This window comes from Elephantulus edwardii, unplaced genomic scaffold (genome assembly GCF_000299155.1).
Source record: "Elephantulus edwardii isolate Elephantulus edwardi_28Jun2011 unplaced genomic scaffold, EleEdw1.0 scaffold00036, whole genome shotgun sequence".
Lineage (NCBI taxonomy): Eukaryota > Metazoa > Chordata > Mammalia > Macroscelidea > Macroscelididae > Elephantulus > Elephantulus edwardii.
The window spans coordinates 1,769,025-1,786,861 of record NW_006399786.1 but is presented as its reverse complement, the minus strand read 5'-3'; the positions used below and the strand labels follow the sequence as shown (position 1 = coordinate 1,786,861).

The window sequence follows — 17,837 nt, the reverse complement described above, 5'->3', positions numbered from 1 at the left end:
CGCCTCTTTTGAGAGACTTGTTTTTGGGCTGCATTTCAGATATCAGGTCAAAACAAAAATTGTTCTCTGCCCAGTAGGTTTTATTTCCTTGGGAAAGAAGTCAGTTTGATTGGCGCTCAAAGCACTTTTAACAGCAGCACTGCATTTTGTGTTTGGCATAGGGATCAGATTGATCAGAAGTTAGCAGTTGGTCACTGTGCAGTGGGAGAAGCTAACTGGTGTCCAAAACCATTTTAAACCCTGCTCTTTGTGCTTCACTTTCCCCCTGGGATGTGTCTAGTTCAGATATACCCATGGGGTCACCCACTACAGACTAATGTTTAGCGTGGGAAAGGAACCACCCTGTACATAAATAGCACAAATTATAGCAAGAGAAATGGCAGATAGTCATCTCAGCTGTGTCTTAAAGGCACAGCTCGAGAATGGTGATGCTGCTCACTGGGGGAATCTAGTCATTTGGGATGCTGGGAGAAGAGGAGGCTACTTTCTCGCTCTGATGACCCCCTGGACATGAATTAAATAAGAGCTCACAAAGTTTTGGACTATATATGCTCTTTGTTACAGGGACTGCGTTCTTGGCTGTTTACTTATAACGAAGAGCTAACATTTAGTTGTATTTTCTACTTAGGGGCTGGCACATCTTCACATTCATCATGTGATTCATCGGGACATCAAGGGCCAGAACGTACTGCTAACCGAGAATGCAGAGGTGAAACTGGGTATGTGGCATTATCTAATATCTGCCCCTGACATAACCAATGAGACTCTGCCATGTGTGTCGTTTAGCCTGTAACTCACATTTTAAAAATTTGTTTGTTGCTTAGCCTAGCTCTGATCCCAGCCACATCGTCTGTTGTGTTCTCTATACAGCAGATAAATCAGATCTTGTCTCTCTGTTTAAGACCTTTAATAGCTTATTTCACTTAGACTACTATCTAGACTCTGCCTATAAAAAGCTAAGCAGTATCTGACACCTGTTACTGTCTCATCTTATTTGTAGCCCTAGAACATGCCCCAGGACCTTTGCACACACCACAGTGGGAGCACTTCCTTCTCTTTTCATATTGCATGTTTTGCCTTAGGCTTACAGGCCCTCCATGACCCTCTGATTGATGTTATCTCCCTCTCAGCTTTGTGGGTTGTTGGTGTTTTTTCCCCCTTGTTATACTGATGATTACCTATAATTCTGTCATTGGAGCACTGTCTCCTTTACCAGAATACAAAGTTAAGCTTACAATGCAATGACCAGGACTATTTGATTTACTCAAACTAAAAAATGCATTGCTCTTGAGTCCTGGGTGACCCTCCCAGTGGGTTTTCAGGAGACTTATCAGTCACACAAGAGGACAATGAAATTGCACATTTTTGTTCTATTAGAGCCACTGGTGCGTTTGAACTGTGAGAGAAACTCAGCCTTTGGATTAACAATGTAACTGTCTACTCATACTCAACATGCAAACTCATTGCCATGGAATCAAAACCAACTCGTAGCTGACTGTTGGGATTCACTCCCTAGAGGGAAAGTCCCTCAAGATGAGTTTTCTAAGAAGAAACTGTTTTCTAAGAAGAAAAACTGACCTGGAAAAAAAAAACCCCATCACATTAATTTATGTTTATTAGCAGACTTAAAATTAGAAACCAGAAGAAGCAGTAGTGCATGGGTCCAGCGGCTGAAGACTGGACTTGAAGAGATTCTGCTGATAGTGGGGCGAGTAACTATTTTAGGCCCTTAGGCAAACAACGCCCAGAGACGTGGTTAAGTTAAAAATTATACAAGCTCAAGAAAACAACTAACTGCTCAAAGTGCTCACAATGCTTAGTCTAAAGGAAAAGCCATTAAGAACTGATCTGTATGTAGTTATGCAGCCTGGCTAAAAACATAAGGGAAAGAGTCAGCTTGTAGCAGAGCTGTCCACTAATGCGAGAAACTAGCAAAAACAAGTCTGATAAGAACTGAACTAGCTTAGCATAGAGTGACCGTGTTAGACTGCTGTACCTTCCAGCAGATTTTCAAGAGGATCTAAATCACATGAAAGGAGATTTTCTAACTTCTCCTGGCCATGAAGTTACTGGTAGAGTTGAAGGCTCACAGAGGGGCTGCCTTTTGGTTAGCAACTAGTGTCGTCTTATCTATTCCCTAGCATTGTACCTTGAGTTGCATTAGGGACTGAATAAATCTGTGGATATATGGAATCTTTGGTGTGTTCTAGAGATGACTTGACCGATTCTTTCTCTTTCTTAATTAGCTTTTGTTTCCCTACAAGTGTCCTTCCACTGTCATTATGGTTTCCCTCAAATCCTTAAAGAGAACTAGGAGTAACTTTTCTTCTCTTCAATACCAGGAAAAAAATTCTTTGTGGTCAGAAGTTTGCCTTTCTTTGCAAAGTGTTATGCACAGTAATTATACTTAGGAAAAGATATTACAATTGTTTTTTCCCCAATTGTATTTATTTTAATGAACATTGACAGAGATTTTGGATTTCCATTCATTCATTGAAGCACTTTTCTGCCTGCGTGCCCCCCCCCCCCAGCTTCTCTTTTTGAAAAGCAAAAGAAAATCCTTCATTGGTATACAATCCACTGCCCCAAGTGCACTCCACTATGCAACCTATATCGCTTTTAAACTGATCTCTTACAGTGTGCCTACACTTACTGGTCATCTTTGGAAGAATAAAGTACCCAATTTGAAAAGCCTTTTAAAAGCTAAGATGATATTATTGTGTATTATCAAGTTGGAACTAACTTACAGCAGACCATCCAGCGAGTTTTTCGAGGCAATAAATTGCAAGTGACGGGATTACCTGTTTTCCTCTCACAGAGTAGCTTTGGGTTGGCAGCACTACTTTACTATGAGGCCAGAAGCAAAAGCTCCCTAAAAGCTAACCTAAGAGAGTAATTGTTCTCATACATGAGACAGCTCTGTGTTACTGACATAGAACTCATGGTGCTTGGCCTGTGGTAGCCCTTAAGTCATTTAGTTGACGGGCCAGTTGCTTTGAAGCCTGCTTAGGTTTTTGAACCTTATGGCCCGTGTGTTGCTTATTTCAAGGGTGAAATTCCTTGAGTGAACTTATTCCTTGAGTGAGCTAATCTTGACCAGGTAGTTTCCTCAGCGTGTTCTATACACAGGAATTGAATCTACAACCTCTGTGATTGATCTCAGCACTTCTAGGCCCTTTTGCATGAAACTATCGCTGCTGCTTTGTGTACTCCTGCTGGGTACAGAGTGGCAGTGTAGACCTGTAATTTTCCTGCCAGCTCTCTCTCCCAGCCTTGGACTTTCCTTTAGATTATAGGCACCATTAAATTGGGTGGGATGTAGAAGTTGTTCTGAAAAATTAGAGGAAGTTCCAGATACTTTGGGGGATTATTCTTAGTTTATTTAAGATTGAGGTTGATTCCTTTTACTTAATGCAGTTCTCTGTTCTTTTCAAGAAAGTCTTTGTGGTTTTTAAATCTTTACATAGAGATTACTGCTGTGTAAGAAGCAAAACCAAGTGGTTTCCAGTCATTTCTCCTAAACGTGGGTTTTCTGTAACATGATCATGGTGGTCGTGCTCTCTGAAAACTGCTGCTCCTTCAGAGGGCCCTCTGCTGGGCTGATCCAGGTCTTCTGACTTGATCCAGGTCTCCTGGCCCTTACAGACTAGTGAACTCGGGTGCCAGTGGCTTTTCTCTAGAAAGTATTCCTTACTGGTACCACCTGACTTGAGATCTTCACATTCATGAAACATTACTACACAAGTTCCCTCTGTGGCCACCTTCTTTTGTTTCCTTTTAAAATTTGCCCGTTCATTGCTCCTACTTTTCCTCCTACAGTTGATTTCGGTGTGAGTGCTCAGCTGGACAGGACAGTAGGGAGGAGAAACACGTTCATCGGCACCCCCTACTGGATGGCTCCCGAAGTCATTGCCTGTGATGAGAACCCGGATGCCACCTATGACTACAGAGTAAGAGGCGTCTGTCACTGAGCCCATGACATTCCTGAGGAATGGGAACCTTGCTTACTAATAAATAGCACACTCTTAACCTCTGTCTAGATTTTTAATGTTGGGTGGGGTTTTTGTTGGTTCCCACCCCCTGAAATCTTGACTTTGCCTGGAATGCATTTTGATGCTTTCTTCAATCCATTCTAGCTCTCTTGTCCCTAACAAATAATGCACTGGTTCCTAGGCTGCTTTCATCACTGTGTGTAGAACTTTTTGGTCATAATGTACATTAAATATTTCTGCTGTGTTTACTTACATACTTGAAGAATATATTGGAATAAGTTGTTTTTAAAGTTTATAATATCAGTTGGTAGCAGGAGTTTTACATGTGGATTTTCTAGAATACTCTTATTGAAGAGCTTTACAGTTTGGATTTGGTACACAAACATAAGTCATTACTGTTGTCGGGAATTGGAATCAATATTATTGCTTCTTTGATTGTGGTATGAAACTCATGTTTGATAATCAGATTCACACTGAAAATGCTTACAGAATTTTTTTATAGAAGTATCTTTGCATTTATGAAGTGAGCCAGAGTGTTAATGTACTTAGTAATAATACTCAAAATTGAGTTTATCTTAGTATACTTCATAGATGATACAGATAATATTTAATTAACCTATTAAGAACATCTGGTTAATATGACCTTAATTTAACATCTGATGCCGAGAAAATTCTTTATTTTTATAGGCTAAATATTTTAAAGTGGATTGTGGGTTTTGTGACTCTTTAATACAACCTTACATAGCTCTAAAATTTGAGAACATTTTATCATACCCTAGCTATTATCACACTTAAGTAATTGAAAAAAGAATTACTTATTTCAGTTGTATCTGATGTTTTTGTTGTTCAGCCTGTCCATCTACAGGGTACTTCCGTCCTCTCCCCTTTGATAACAGTTGACATGAAGAGACTTGGCCTTGTACAAAATTTCCACTCTCTAGATTTGTCTGTTTACTTTTTTTGTGATGTTGTTTAGTTTGTTTCCCATAAACTAGAAAGGCTTATTTAGTATCCAGGAAAACATTTTTTTTTAGCAAGATCTACCTCACAGATAATGAGTATGCTTTGCCTTGCATTACCTCAGAATTGATAACATCTCTTGTCTCATCATGGATATTGGTCACTGGGCTAGAACAGTTGACCCTTGCTTTGCACCATAAGACTAGAAATCTCCATTAAAACAGGACAAAAATCCACAGGCTTGTTCTTATTCTTATATTCAAAGAGATGTACCTGAGATTTGTTTTTAACATAATTATGAATTCTTTTAAAACTTTTTAAGCTGACTCAGTTTAAATAATTTCTTGGTTTGAATAACATGTAAATGAAAGGATAGTAATGAAATAAAGAAGTTATTTGCTGCTTTAAAATCTTGCTTGAGTTTTAAGACATACTGGAGGTTGGACATCATTCATTTATCACCCAGTGTTTAGTCACTGTCTGCCATATGCCATTCTGATTCTTGGCATATCTAAGTGAAGAAGACAAACAGAAATGCCTGCTTTCATGGAACTTATATTTGAATAGAGAATAAAATTTGAAGTTCTAGTCTTAAAAATTAACATTGTAGGAATTTCAGGAGGAATTTCTTACCCACTAGGCCACCAGAGCCTCATCACCTCATGGCAGTCAACTCCTGCACGATTTACTGCCTCTGAAAATCCACTGGAGGGTCAGCTGTGGGTCAGTTCTCACTCAGAGGTACACAGCGACAACCATAATCAGGAGGAACGGATTTCATGACAGAAAGACATTTTAAATTGATAATGCTCCCTTTATTTAATTTGAAGGGAAAATAGACATTTTCAGTAACAGGAATTAGTATACTGTGGTGGAGTTCAACAATTTAGATGGGACACTTTTTTAACATATACAAGTTTCCGCCCTTCAAACTTTTAAAATTATACCTTTGAAGTATTAGATATAAAAATAAATATGAATGGAGGTCTAAACTGTTGACTGTTTATAAAGACACAAAGAAACATGCCAGGCCATAGGCCATCCTGTGGGGCTGTTAGGCTCTTATGTCAACTCTCTCTAGTTGAGGATTATTAGTTTAATTAGCAAATTGATTTAATCTTTAAATAATAACAATTTTATTCTGTGTAAGGTATTCTTATAAATGTGTTTGCTCTTTTTTGTTTTCTGGCAAACTCCTTGTAAGCTTTTCCAGCAAAGAAGGCTTTCATTTAATTTGCCTGAACACTAGGAATTACCAGTTACCGACCTCATAACTGATAAGGTACTTACTACATACTGTTTTATTTTTGCAGAGTGATCTTTGGTCTTGTGGCATTACAGCCATTGAGATGGCAGAGGGCGCTCCCCGTAAGTAACCTGTTGTCTTTATTTAGCCCTTGTGTTTTAGGTAACTTAAACCCAACTTTAAATGTTCAGAAAGACCAACTCCATAGATCTTGCCATTTCTGGAATGGCATTTCTTTGTGGGAATTTTAAATAAATAGAAGTCCTTTATGTAAAAGCAGTTTTGGGAATCTACTGTTCATTTTGGAATCTAAACTTAATGATTTATTATTATTATTAATGTTTTGGTACAGACATAACTTTTCATCCATGGAACTCTTTTTTTCCTATTGCTGGTGAACGTTTTTTTGCCTTTTGTAAGAATGTTTGCTTCTCCTGGAAATAAATCTAGTAAGAGCTTCATGAAACTGATTTTCGGTCAGACATGGGCATGCTTTTAGAGAACAAAAGCATTTTATGCTGGTCCCCCTAAGGAAAGGTATACATGAAGTATACATAATAATTGGTACATAGTTGGTGCTGAATAAATACTTGTTGAATGAATGAAAATACCAACAGCTAAAAATTAGTTTGTAATACAGAAATGAATATCTGCTTCGAATACTACACATTCCCTTCAAGCAATCTAGGAAGGGGAAATACTGCCTAATTTTTTACCTCAGTTTTCTTTTATAATGGGTTTACTATTCTCTGCTTCTCAGCCCCACTTCCCAGGTGGCTTTTTAAGATTCTGTTGAGGGGAAATAAACTCCTGAAGATGCACATAGCTTATTGTGACATATTGATGCATAACACGTGTGCCTGAAGCATCTTCAGTGGGGCAAGAGCTAGAGAGATACAAACAGTAATTGCATAGAATTAAAACAGTTTAAGTTTTGACTCACTTCTTTTTGCTTTTTCATAGAAATAATAGAGTGGTGAACAAGTAATTTTTTGTGGAGGGCTTAGTTTGTGTTTATTCTGTGGGAGAGATGTTAAAACCTTTCATTTAATCCACACACCAACCACATGAAAATACAAATAATTTAATGATATTATTAGAAATATTTAGAAGCTTAAAGTGTTAAGTCTTTTAAGACTTTCTGCATATTTTTTATTTTTGAAAACTTTCCAGTGTCGGCTTGAAGTTGCGTATTCTTACTACACTTGTGCTTCTTATATCGTACTGATTTTCTGTGGGAAGTTCAAGGGGCTGTGTCTCATAGTTCATAATGACATGTCTAGACTTGTTGACGTAAAGCACATGAGTTGGACAATGGGATGGAGCATTTGGTGTTATGAGTTAGCCCTAGACATCAGGAATGAGTGAAATAAGTTCTATACTCACACAACCATCTCCTCTCCCCAGCTCTCTGTGACATGCATCCTATGAGAGCACTGTTTCTCATTCCCAGAAACCCTCCTCCCCGGCTGAAGTCAAAAAAATGGTAAGCGATGTATGGTTTTTGTTCTTGTTCTTTTCTTTCTTCTTTAAATGGTTTCCTTTTTTAGGTTTACTTTGCTCTGAAACAAAGTTCTGACCATTCTGAATTGCAGGAGCATGTAAACCAGTACCCCAAAACACTGTGTATTTAATACTTTTTTAAATTTCTTGATAAACTCTCTTCACATTACATTGAAGACACAAAGCTGTATTGACGAGCGGTTGTTAAGTGCTGTTGAGTCAGAACCTCATAGCTGACCCTCCTTTAGATTTTCAGAGGCTATAAATCACATGGGAGAAAATTGCTAATCTTTCTAGTTGGGCCTCTGGTAGATTCGAACCTCCTGCTCTTAGGTGGCAGCACAGCTTCTTACCACTTGACCATCAGGGTTCTGAATATACCTCAGCTGACTGCAAGAATATGCCTCTCATTTGCCACAGACCTCAAGATATTATGGTGTTCTGTGCTGACTGTTCTCTCATTCGCAAGGATACTTTACAGAATTTAATACATGTTGCAATCAGCTGCATGCGACAATGAGTGAAAAATAGAGATAATACTATAAAACATCTAGTTGAAAATGAAGCGAAGTTATATTGTGAAAATAATTACATGGAGCCTGATATTTTTATTCTCTGTCTGATAAATTGAGTCCTACCTGCTTTTGGAATAGGCCCTCTTTTCCAAGGCTATTGACCAGTTAATGTTGTTGTGTGCTGTTGAGTTGGAACCACCCCATAACTCAACCCTCCAGCAGGTTTTCAGAGGCAATGGGAGCAGATTTCCCATCCTTCTCCCACAGAGTAGCCACTGGATTCCAACCACATGCCTTTGGGATCATAGCGCAGCTTCTTACCACTTGGCCACCAGAGTAGTTCAGGTTAAATTAGATTTTAAAATTAATGGAGATTTTTATTAGTTTTTATATATTTGAAGCTAGATACCTCCTTTCTCTTTTTGAAAGAACATATTTTCAAAAACCCTCCTTTTATTTGGGCTCTTGCTTTTCCATCTATTGTTGCATTATACTTTATACAGTGATATCGGATGGATCCTGGTGCAGCTTTCCATCTGGTTTCTAAGGCAGGACATCATAAGCAGAGGAGACTACCCATTTTCCCCCTGCAAGACAGCTGTGAATTTGAGACACATGAGCCTATTGGATACTAGCACAAGACAGTAGATTATTCCTCCAGAGTTCTGTATGTTAGCCTAACAGAATTGCTATCTGTGGAGAGATATGAAAGTCTTTAGAATTGAAGTATTGTTGAAAAGTACTAGTTTGGGTTAAAACTCAAACTTCATGTCATCAACCAACTTACAGCTGACCCTCCATTGGGTTGCTGAGTCTATAAAACACACTGGATGTGGCTAATAGATTCGAGGTCCTGGAGCGGGTCATGTGTCACCAGTCCAGCTGCCTGTGGACTAGGCCTCCAACATGCTCTAGGGATGAAGTTTGTGTTAGTTCCTATAAAAATCTTAGGAAAGAGACCCTGTCCTCTACTTACTTTTCAATGGGAATTTTGCTCTTATTTCTTTTCTCTCTCAAATGAAAACACAAGGCAATAGAAATGTTTCTTTAAAATGGTGACATATTGGAGAGAACTGAACTAATTTCCTAAGTTATATTTCTAAAGACTGAAGAACCATGTATTCATTCATTCAACAAAAATTTATTGCACATGTGTTGAGTTTTACCATGGCTAGGTTGCACATTGCTAGTGACTTGGAAAAAAGGACCTAGTTTCTGAGCTCTGCCATTTCAAACCAGCAGGAGAAATAGAAACATGAACTGTGGTCTGTTAAATGCAGACGACCCAAAAGAAGAGCTCCTACCTCCTGTGGGGAGTGGAGAAAAGGCTTCCAAGAAGAGACGATGCTTAGGCTGAGGTTCACTGGATAGGACGGGTCCCACTGTCTTGAGCAAAGGCTAAAAGACAGGTGTGTGGAAATGGGCATGAACAAAAGTGGCTGCTAGGTTACATGAAGATGATAGAGTCTTTACTTAATAAAACTATTAATTTCACTTCTACATTAATAGGGAGCTGATGCAATTCTTTGGATAAATAAAGTAGTATGACCTTCTTATTTAAGTGTGATCAAGGCGCAAGAATCCCAGCAGTTGGTCACTGACTTGACTCTATTTCTTGGTGGGGTTTTGTCCTTGGCTACTAGGTTCCATTCCCTTGTCTCCACTGCCTAGACTCATTTTTGCAGAAACTTCATCTATCCCCCTTGCCTTCTGTACATCTAGATTAAGTACTTAATAAACAGCATTAAGTTTAAGAGCCCAGATCATTTAAGTCTGGCTTCATCATGGTTCTCTACTTGTGGTACGATAGGGAAAACTTCTAAATTGTATTTAATTGATGCTTTTGATCCCTTAGCATTGTGAGTGAGTTCCTATTTCAATTACAAAAGCAATTAAGCGTTGTACATTAAGCTAAATAATCACAACAAAGTGAATTAAAGATTGAAAGGAAAGTAAAATGACTCCAGCCACCCAACTTAGGATCTTCTCTCCATGGTTACTCATAGTGACCTTAGGAACAGTAGCTCTGAACCTTGCCTTTTGGAGTCTTCCTCTCTTGCTCTGTCCCTCCACCCTTCCAAGCATGGAGTCCTTCTCTGAGGATTGGTCCCTTCTGGCTACAAACCCAAAGTATGTGAGACAGAGCTTCAAAATCCTTGTCTCCAAGGACAAACTTGGTTTCACCCTCTAAGTCAGACCTGTTTGTTCTCTTGGTGGTCTGTGGAATGTTCAGTACTCTCCTCCAGTGCCCCAACTTAAAGGCATCAGTTCTTTTGTTATCCTTAGTCATTGTTTTGCTCTCTGATGCATAACAAGTAATGGCAAAGACGATGGCCTGGATCAGGTGCACCTTATTCTCTAGACTGCCATCATTGCTCTTTAGCACTTTGGAGAAAGGTCCCTGACAGTAGACTTCCCCAATGTATTTCATCTTTTGATTACCTGACTTTTGATTTTCCTAATTAGGAAAAGTTATTTCATATAAGGATCATTTCCCCATAATCTCCAAGGCCAGTGACCTCATTATTTTCTCCTGCGGGTCACCTTCCAGACACCATCAACAATAGGTTGACTAACAGGTTATAGCAAAGCACTTCCAGATTGCAGTGATTGTGAGTATGGGCCGAGTTCCTTTCAGTTGTATAAAAGGTTGCTGTGCCTTGGAATCACCTCCACATGCCCAGCAACAACAGCTTGCACAGTGGTCATGGTGAATTTTGAGGGTCTTCTTGTTTCCAGACTTGGTTGTTAACTGATATTTTAGAGCTCGTTGTAATAGAAATTTGTTGATAACACTTTTTTCCTTCTTCTTCTTCTTCCAGGTCCAAGAAATTTTTTAGTTTTATAGAAGGCTGCCTGGTGAAGAATTATATGCAGCGACCCTCCACAGAGCAGCTTTTGAAACATCCTTTTATAAGGGATCAGCCAAATGAAAGGCAAGTTAGAATCCAGCTTAAAGACCACATAGACCGGACCAGAAAGAAGAGAGGAGAGAAAGGTATGAAATCTCTTTGGCTCACTGAGCCTGTCTTTGCTCTTGCAGTTCAGTGGTAAGGTGTAGGACCCAGCCTGGCTCTAGGCGGTGTTGCTTGACCCTCACAGTTATCGTCAAGCAGGAAGCAAATAGACTGACACTCTGGTAGCCTAGCTTAGCTGGATCTTTTTCTGGTTCTTCCTCAGAAGATGGCTCTATTATGACTCCCATCCTCCTCCTTTGTGCATGCCCTGGTATATGTCACTCAGGGTTATTGAGCATCACCTGTAAGCCACAGCATAAATTTTTTCCGTTAGTCTTCTCCAGAACCTATCAGATTTTTTTTACTCCAATAGACTTTGTGTGATTAGGCCTGTGCTACCTATGTTACATTTCTTTTACATAAAACATAAGGAAGGTCTCTATTTCCAGTACACCAACCCTTGATTCTTGTGTAAAATAAGAGGCTTAAATAAAGCAAGTTCAAGATCTAAGAGTTGATTGAAGGGTCATTGTCTGGCCTGTATACTGGATTTTTCACATGTTTATTTGAATCTTGAATAACCTGTCTTCCTAGTCAGAGCTTCATCAATTTTCAGGGGGGCAGAAGTGTTCTTTGATATTTAGTTATAAAGGAAAAAGTGAACAAAGGGTTGAGGGGGTAAGGTGACTTTTTTACTTAAATGACATTAGACACAATGACTCTTCTGAGGTCATTTCCCCCATTATCTTTAAGTTCCTCTGACCTCCCTCTCTGTACTCATCTCCCAAATACCTTTTAGTTTCTCCCGTCACCAGTTAACAGTTCATGATGTACAATTTTAAACATAACCAAGAATGTCCTTACAAGATTCAAGAAGTCACAGGTATTGGTTGGCTTTTCCCTTAAAAAGAATATCTTTGTATCACTGAGAAAATGATACATTACTTTTGATCATTTTTTCTTATCATCTTTTCTACATCCCATATAAATAAAAACTAGTGCCATATATGTGATGACATTTTCTTGAATTATGTCTTAAATTGTCTGGCCCATCTTACCAGAAAACAGATTTTCCCTTAGTTTTTTGTAGTTAGTGAGCATTGTTGTTGTTTACCATCAAGTCAGAACCGACCCGTAGCTGACCCTCCAGTGCGTTATCAGAAGCAGTAAATGCTCTCATGGAGCGGTTGGTGGATTTGAACCATATGCTTTTGAGTTGGCAGCACAACTCCTTACCAGGTCTGTTCAGTATATCTGGCTTTGCAAGCTTCCTGCAGTGAAATTACTCACTTCTACTTAGATACCAACTGACATTAAGTGAAGGGACCAGTAAAACCACCTCTTATTTTGGGAAAATGTTACAAGACCTGTTGAAGTGGAAATACGTTATTTGGGTTGAAGCACTTATGTGAAGTCTACTTTAAGTAGGGCAGTTTTTGTTTTGTTTCCTTACTGTATTATTTCTTTAGTTTTCCCTGTGGCTTTTTGTTTTCTGCTCTTAATATGCACCTACGTGGTGTTTTACGTTTTGTCAGGACAGTAGACTTTTTCACCTGTTGCTTTCTCAGTATGTCTCTGGTTGGTCAGAGCAACCACATAAATTCTATTAGTTGTATCTATTAGTCTCACCAGTTAAAGCTCTCCTGAAGTCAGAAAATGGACTGGCTCAATTTGCAGGCACTTTGGGGCCACTTTGTCTTAGGAGTCAGGTGCTCTGGAGAGCTTTCCCATGGCTCTACTTCCTCAGTATTTCATTGCCTTAAAGGGTCTTGGACACCATGAATCTACTCCCTTGCGGGGAGTAAGACTCACTCAGAAGATTACCACCATTTGCTGTGGGGTGGGATGTGACGCCCCTCTTCTCCCCCAGGTTCTCCGGTACACTTTGCTGTTTTCACAAGAAATGTTGTGTTTCCTTTCTGCTATGATATTGGAGATGCTGCCTGTACATAAACATGTCATGATTTGTACAACATCCTTTTTCTTTTGTCCTGTTCTCTGCAGATGAAACAGAGTATGAGTACAGTGGAAGTGAGGAAGAAGAAGAGGAAGTGCCTGAACAGGAAGGGGAGCCAAGGTAACAATAAAACCCGTGTTCAGCCACCAGCTCATATAGAGATTGAAGTTTCATGCTGATGACAGATTTCCAAAGATACATATGTGTAACATAAAGTGTTTTTTTTAGAATTTCAAAAGATTCCTATATAGTGTAAAGGACCCTTCAACCAACTTGGGAATACTTTCTTTACCCTTCTTGGTTCTTTGGAAGATTCCCAAGAGGATCTTCCTGAAAAGAGGATTTTCCTGAAAAGAGGATTTCTGAATCCTTTTGTCAAATGATTCTTTATAAAGGATGTGTGTGCCCTTCTCACCCTGTCATTTAGCTGCATGAGGTTATAGGAACTGCCTTATGCTATATAGGGAGCGCTGGTGGCCTAGTGGATAAGGAGTTGTTCTGCCAACCCAGAGACAGGCAGTTCAAATCTACCCGCTGCTCTGCAGGAAAAAAGATGAGCATTCTCTTCCCATGCACTTTCCAGCTTCTGAAAATATTCTGGAAGGTCAGTTGTGAGTCAGTTCCATGTTTATAACAACTCTTCACATTTTCTTATGAGATCATCCTGCACAAAAAGAATTGTGCTGTTCATGTGGTTTAGGGCCTTTTTTGGAAAACACTTCACCTTTTGCAGAGAACAATTTTTCTTCCCTTCTACCTTTTTGTTTACTTGCATGCCTTTGTTAAGGTGTATTCTTTCACGATCTTGTCTATGATCTCTGATTTCGTTTTTCTGTGACTTTCTGAAGTACAGTAAAGCAGAAGTTAAAGAGTAAAATTTGATCGTTGGACCCATGATTAATCAGGGCAAAGGGATTTTTGGGTTTTAACAGCAGGTTTACCTTGCAGTCATCCATGCTGCAGCTACACATGGCTGGCTGACTGAACAAAAAAAGAATGGAAGGGTATGCTGGGAAACCTGTGAGGGCCTGTGTGCCAGAGAATGCAAGTTTGAAGAGAGTGTGCCAAGAGGTGAAAGAATTCATTGTGGAAACTAATACATTTTTCTCCTTATTTAGGAGAAGATTTGAGTTCGTTGTAGACATAAAAATTTTAGAGGAATTTGAGCCAATTTTATGAGCAATATAACTTTTGTAAATAAGATAATAAAAGGAACCCCTTTAAGAAGTTTGTTTGACAGTTTATTCTGGGTGGTTTGGAAGCAGACAGATGACCTAAAGCAGGGCGACCAGCTGGGAATGATGCTATTTAATTTATTTTATCAATGGCTAATTTGGAGGACTTACTTGGGCTCAGATGCTGACCTTGGAAATAAAAGTGGGAGGGGAATATGTGATGTTCCATCAGGCAGAGAATATGAAGCAAAGCTAAGTACTGAAGACTACTGTGATGTTCATAGCCTACCAGAATGGCAAGATGAGGTTTTCCCTTGGTGATGGAAAATAAGGTGGTTGAAGGGGGACTTAGTGACTTCAGAGATGGCGATTTCATTTTACATATTTTGAATTTATGAATTCTAAACTGTTGAATCCCAAGACTGAGAGTAAGCTATGAAGAAGATGAGAGTAGAGTAGCATTACTGCTGCTGCTGCTGTGTCGCTTCTAGACAGCTGTGTTATTTGTCCATCCTTTACAGCCCTGCCTTCTTCCCACAGCTCCATCGTCAACGTGCCTGGAGAATCAACTCTTCGACGGGATTTTTTGAGACTGCAGCAGGAGAACAAGGAACGTTCCGAGGCTCTTCGCAGACAGCAGCTTCTACAGGAGCAGCAGCTCCGCGAGCAGGAGGAATATAAAAGGCAGTTACTAGCTGAGAGACAGAAACGTATTGAGCAGCAGAAGGAACAGAGGCGGCGGCTGGAAGAGGTAGGCAAAGAAAAGGTTTGGGTTGGTCTTTCATCTTTCCCTACGTACATTAATGTCATACACTCAAGGGAATATTCTCTGTGGCCTCCTCTCCCCTGGCTTAGCTAGTCAAAGAACATGTGAAGGAAAGCTTATCCTTTTGGGCTGACAGGCCTCAACATTCCTTGAGGCCTTAGAAATGTTTTCTTTGCTTGTAAAAACTTTGAGGACCTGCCCCACAGTTACTCATCAGCATATTGTTAGATGAAGAGCAGTGATGTACTAAAGATGGCTCCCCAGCGTGGTGGGGCCTGCTTCCCTTTGTGGTTTACACTGGCTTGCTCAGGCTTGACGGGATTTCTTTTCCACCCTTGGCTTCTAGGTCCAAGTTTATGTGGACATACATTTCCGAAACCTCAGAGTTTTCACAGAAAAAGCATTTTTCTATAAATGTCTTAACTTTAGATTTCTTATTTTAGCTGTAGGATATACAACAAGTGCTATTCTGCAGTCTGGTCATTAATACGGAATGAATTGTGTCTCATGTTGGAGAAGTAGGTTTTGCATCACGTAACTCTTTTAACTCAGTAATTCTGTTTGCTGTAACATTAACCCAATGTTCTAGGTAGCCCATAGCTATTTATTTTTTTTTAATGGATAAAAACATTTCTGTTGTCACTTAGGACCATAAGGAGCCTTTACTTTCATCTTCTTAACTCCCTTTTGTGGTTTATTTTCCAAAGAAAAGTATCTTTCATGATCATTTTTCTGTCTCAGTATAATCCTTCTACCAAATTATCTCATAATTTATCTTTCACCTCTTGAAAAAGAACTCAACACTTAAGCCCCAGATTTATAGTATACAGTTGATTGTGATTTAAATAGTGACACATAGTGTTAGCTGTGTTATTTACAACTATAGTGTTAATGGTGTAGGGAGCAGGAAGATGTGGAGACGAAGGTAGTTCACTGTGTTTATACTTTGGATTTTGGAAAGGCTTTTTAATTTGCTTTTTGGTTAGAAGATCAATTTCTGTCTAATTACCAGATTAATAAGTTGATTCCAGTTCCTGGTGACCTTCCATTGGATTTTTGAGACTATAAAACTTTTGTGATTTAAATGAAAATTTACAGAAAAGTTGGATTTTCATTCGTTCATTGTTGCACATTTTTCTCTATTCCCCAGTGCATTTTTTCCCTCTACAATATTCAGTCATTGTTGCATATTTTCCTCTATCTCTTCCCCCTCTTCCACACTACTTTGCAATGCATCTCTTACTCTGGACTGTTGTCATTCATACAATGTCTAATCACATATTTCTTTTTAATACTTCTTTCCTTCATCTGTTCCAATGCAGTGTTCATAATCTATCCACTCTTTTCCTAGTAAGAGACTGTAAATCTTAACAAGAATAGACTGCCTCATCATTCTCCCCCCAAAGTTTGTGGTGGATTTGAACTGTCAACCTTTTATTTGGCCACCCAACATGTAATAAACTATACCACTGGATCTCCTGTCTACCTAATGAAGGATACTGGAAGAAATAACCTAGGGTTTTTGGGAGAAAACTTAGGGCATAACTTCGCCTTTTGTAGGGACTATATAACCATTTATGTACCTTGTTGTAGTTAATTTGTGATTTTTTTAAGGCTTCTGTCAGTAGTTTTGATCATAACAGAAATCCTTGAGTGAATATACGTTGTTGCTTTGTGCCATTGAGTTTCCTGCGACTCATAGTGACCCTAGGTACAGTAGCTCTGAACCCTGCCCTTTCCTGAGCTGGTCTCACTGACTCCAATACACCTATCCCTCTTACCCTAGTTATATAGGTTTGTTAAGATGTATATTGACAAATAGAATGCTTGGTTTTGAGGCACTAGCAGTTCCTAGTTGTTTATGTGGTGGTCTTTAGTCTTCCTTCTGACCATGGGCTGTGTTTTCTTTAAGAAGGTGATACTTGTTACTTTTGTAGTTTATGAATGGCACTAAAATGACTGGGTTTGTTATATTTCATTAGTATCAGAGACCTTGGCAATAGAACTCAGGCTGGGTGGTATTGAGACAGCAATATCTGATATTTGGCCTCTATATAGAATAGGCAGTGAAGATTTTAGATAGCTCAAAGAGAAAAACTGAAGTTTTCGTTACTTTATTAGCTATATGTATGCTATTGAATTAGGGATATCTGTCAGTATAAGATTTTAATAATTCATGTGTTTTATTAGCCCTTTAATTTAGGCCACAGGGCAACTTCAGACTCTGGGTCATCTCATTGTACCTCTTTGAATTAAGAAAGCTGTAGCTAGTTACTGGATGAGGTACATGTGAATGAATAGATGGAACTATTATTTACTGGTTTGGATTCTTCATAATTGAACTCCTTTTTATCAGGCAGGATAATCAAAAGTTGCTTGGATCCTATGTCCCAGAAAGGGGAATTTGGAAATACATGAGCCATAAAGACGTGTGACTATTAATTAACATTAAAAATTCAAGCAAAACTTGTAGAGGTGTAAGACTTTATTATTTTATGAACATTTAGAGGAAATAAGATACACTTGTCTGTGATTTGGTCTACTAGTCTATTCCTCTCCCCCCACACCCTTCTGTTCTTGGTTTGCAAGTCTGTTGAAAAGGAAGCACTGGTAGATTAGTGGCAAGAAGCTGCGCTCCCATCCCTGAAGGCATTTGGTTCAAATCCACCGGCTGTTCTATGGGAGAAGGTTAGGCAGTCTCCTGAGCAATGAACTTCCTCTGAAAACCTTTCAGAGGATCAGCTCTGGGTCGGTTCTGACTCAATG

At 39.2% G+C, this 17,837-nt stretch overlaps 1 protein-coding gene across 1 annotated transcript in view; it reads left to right on the top strand.

Annotated features, from left to right (window-relative positions):
- Window positions 1–17,837, top strand: part of MAP4K4 (mitogen-activated protein kinase kinase kinase kinase 4) — a 242,573-nt gene that overhangs the window by 175,960 nt on the left and 48,776 nt on the right. Inside the window, exons 5-11 of the mRNA XM_006884550.1 lie at window positions 629–719; window positions 3,820–3,950; window positions 6,266–6,320; window positions 7,606–7,684; window positions 11,039–11,214; window positions 13,178–13,250; window positions 14,846–15,056. Of these exons, the coding sequence (XP_006884612.1) occupies window positions 629–719; window positions 3,820–3,950; window positions 6,266–6,320; window positions 7,606–7,684; window positions 11,039–11,214; window positions 13,178–13,250; window positions 14,846–15,056 (816 nt within the window). The remainder of the gene's footprint in view (window positions 1–628; window positions 720–3,819; window positions 3,951–6,265; window positions 6,321–7,605; window positions 7,685–11,038; window positions 11,215–13,177; window positions 13,251–14,845; window positions 15,057–17,837) is intronic.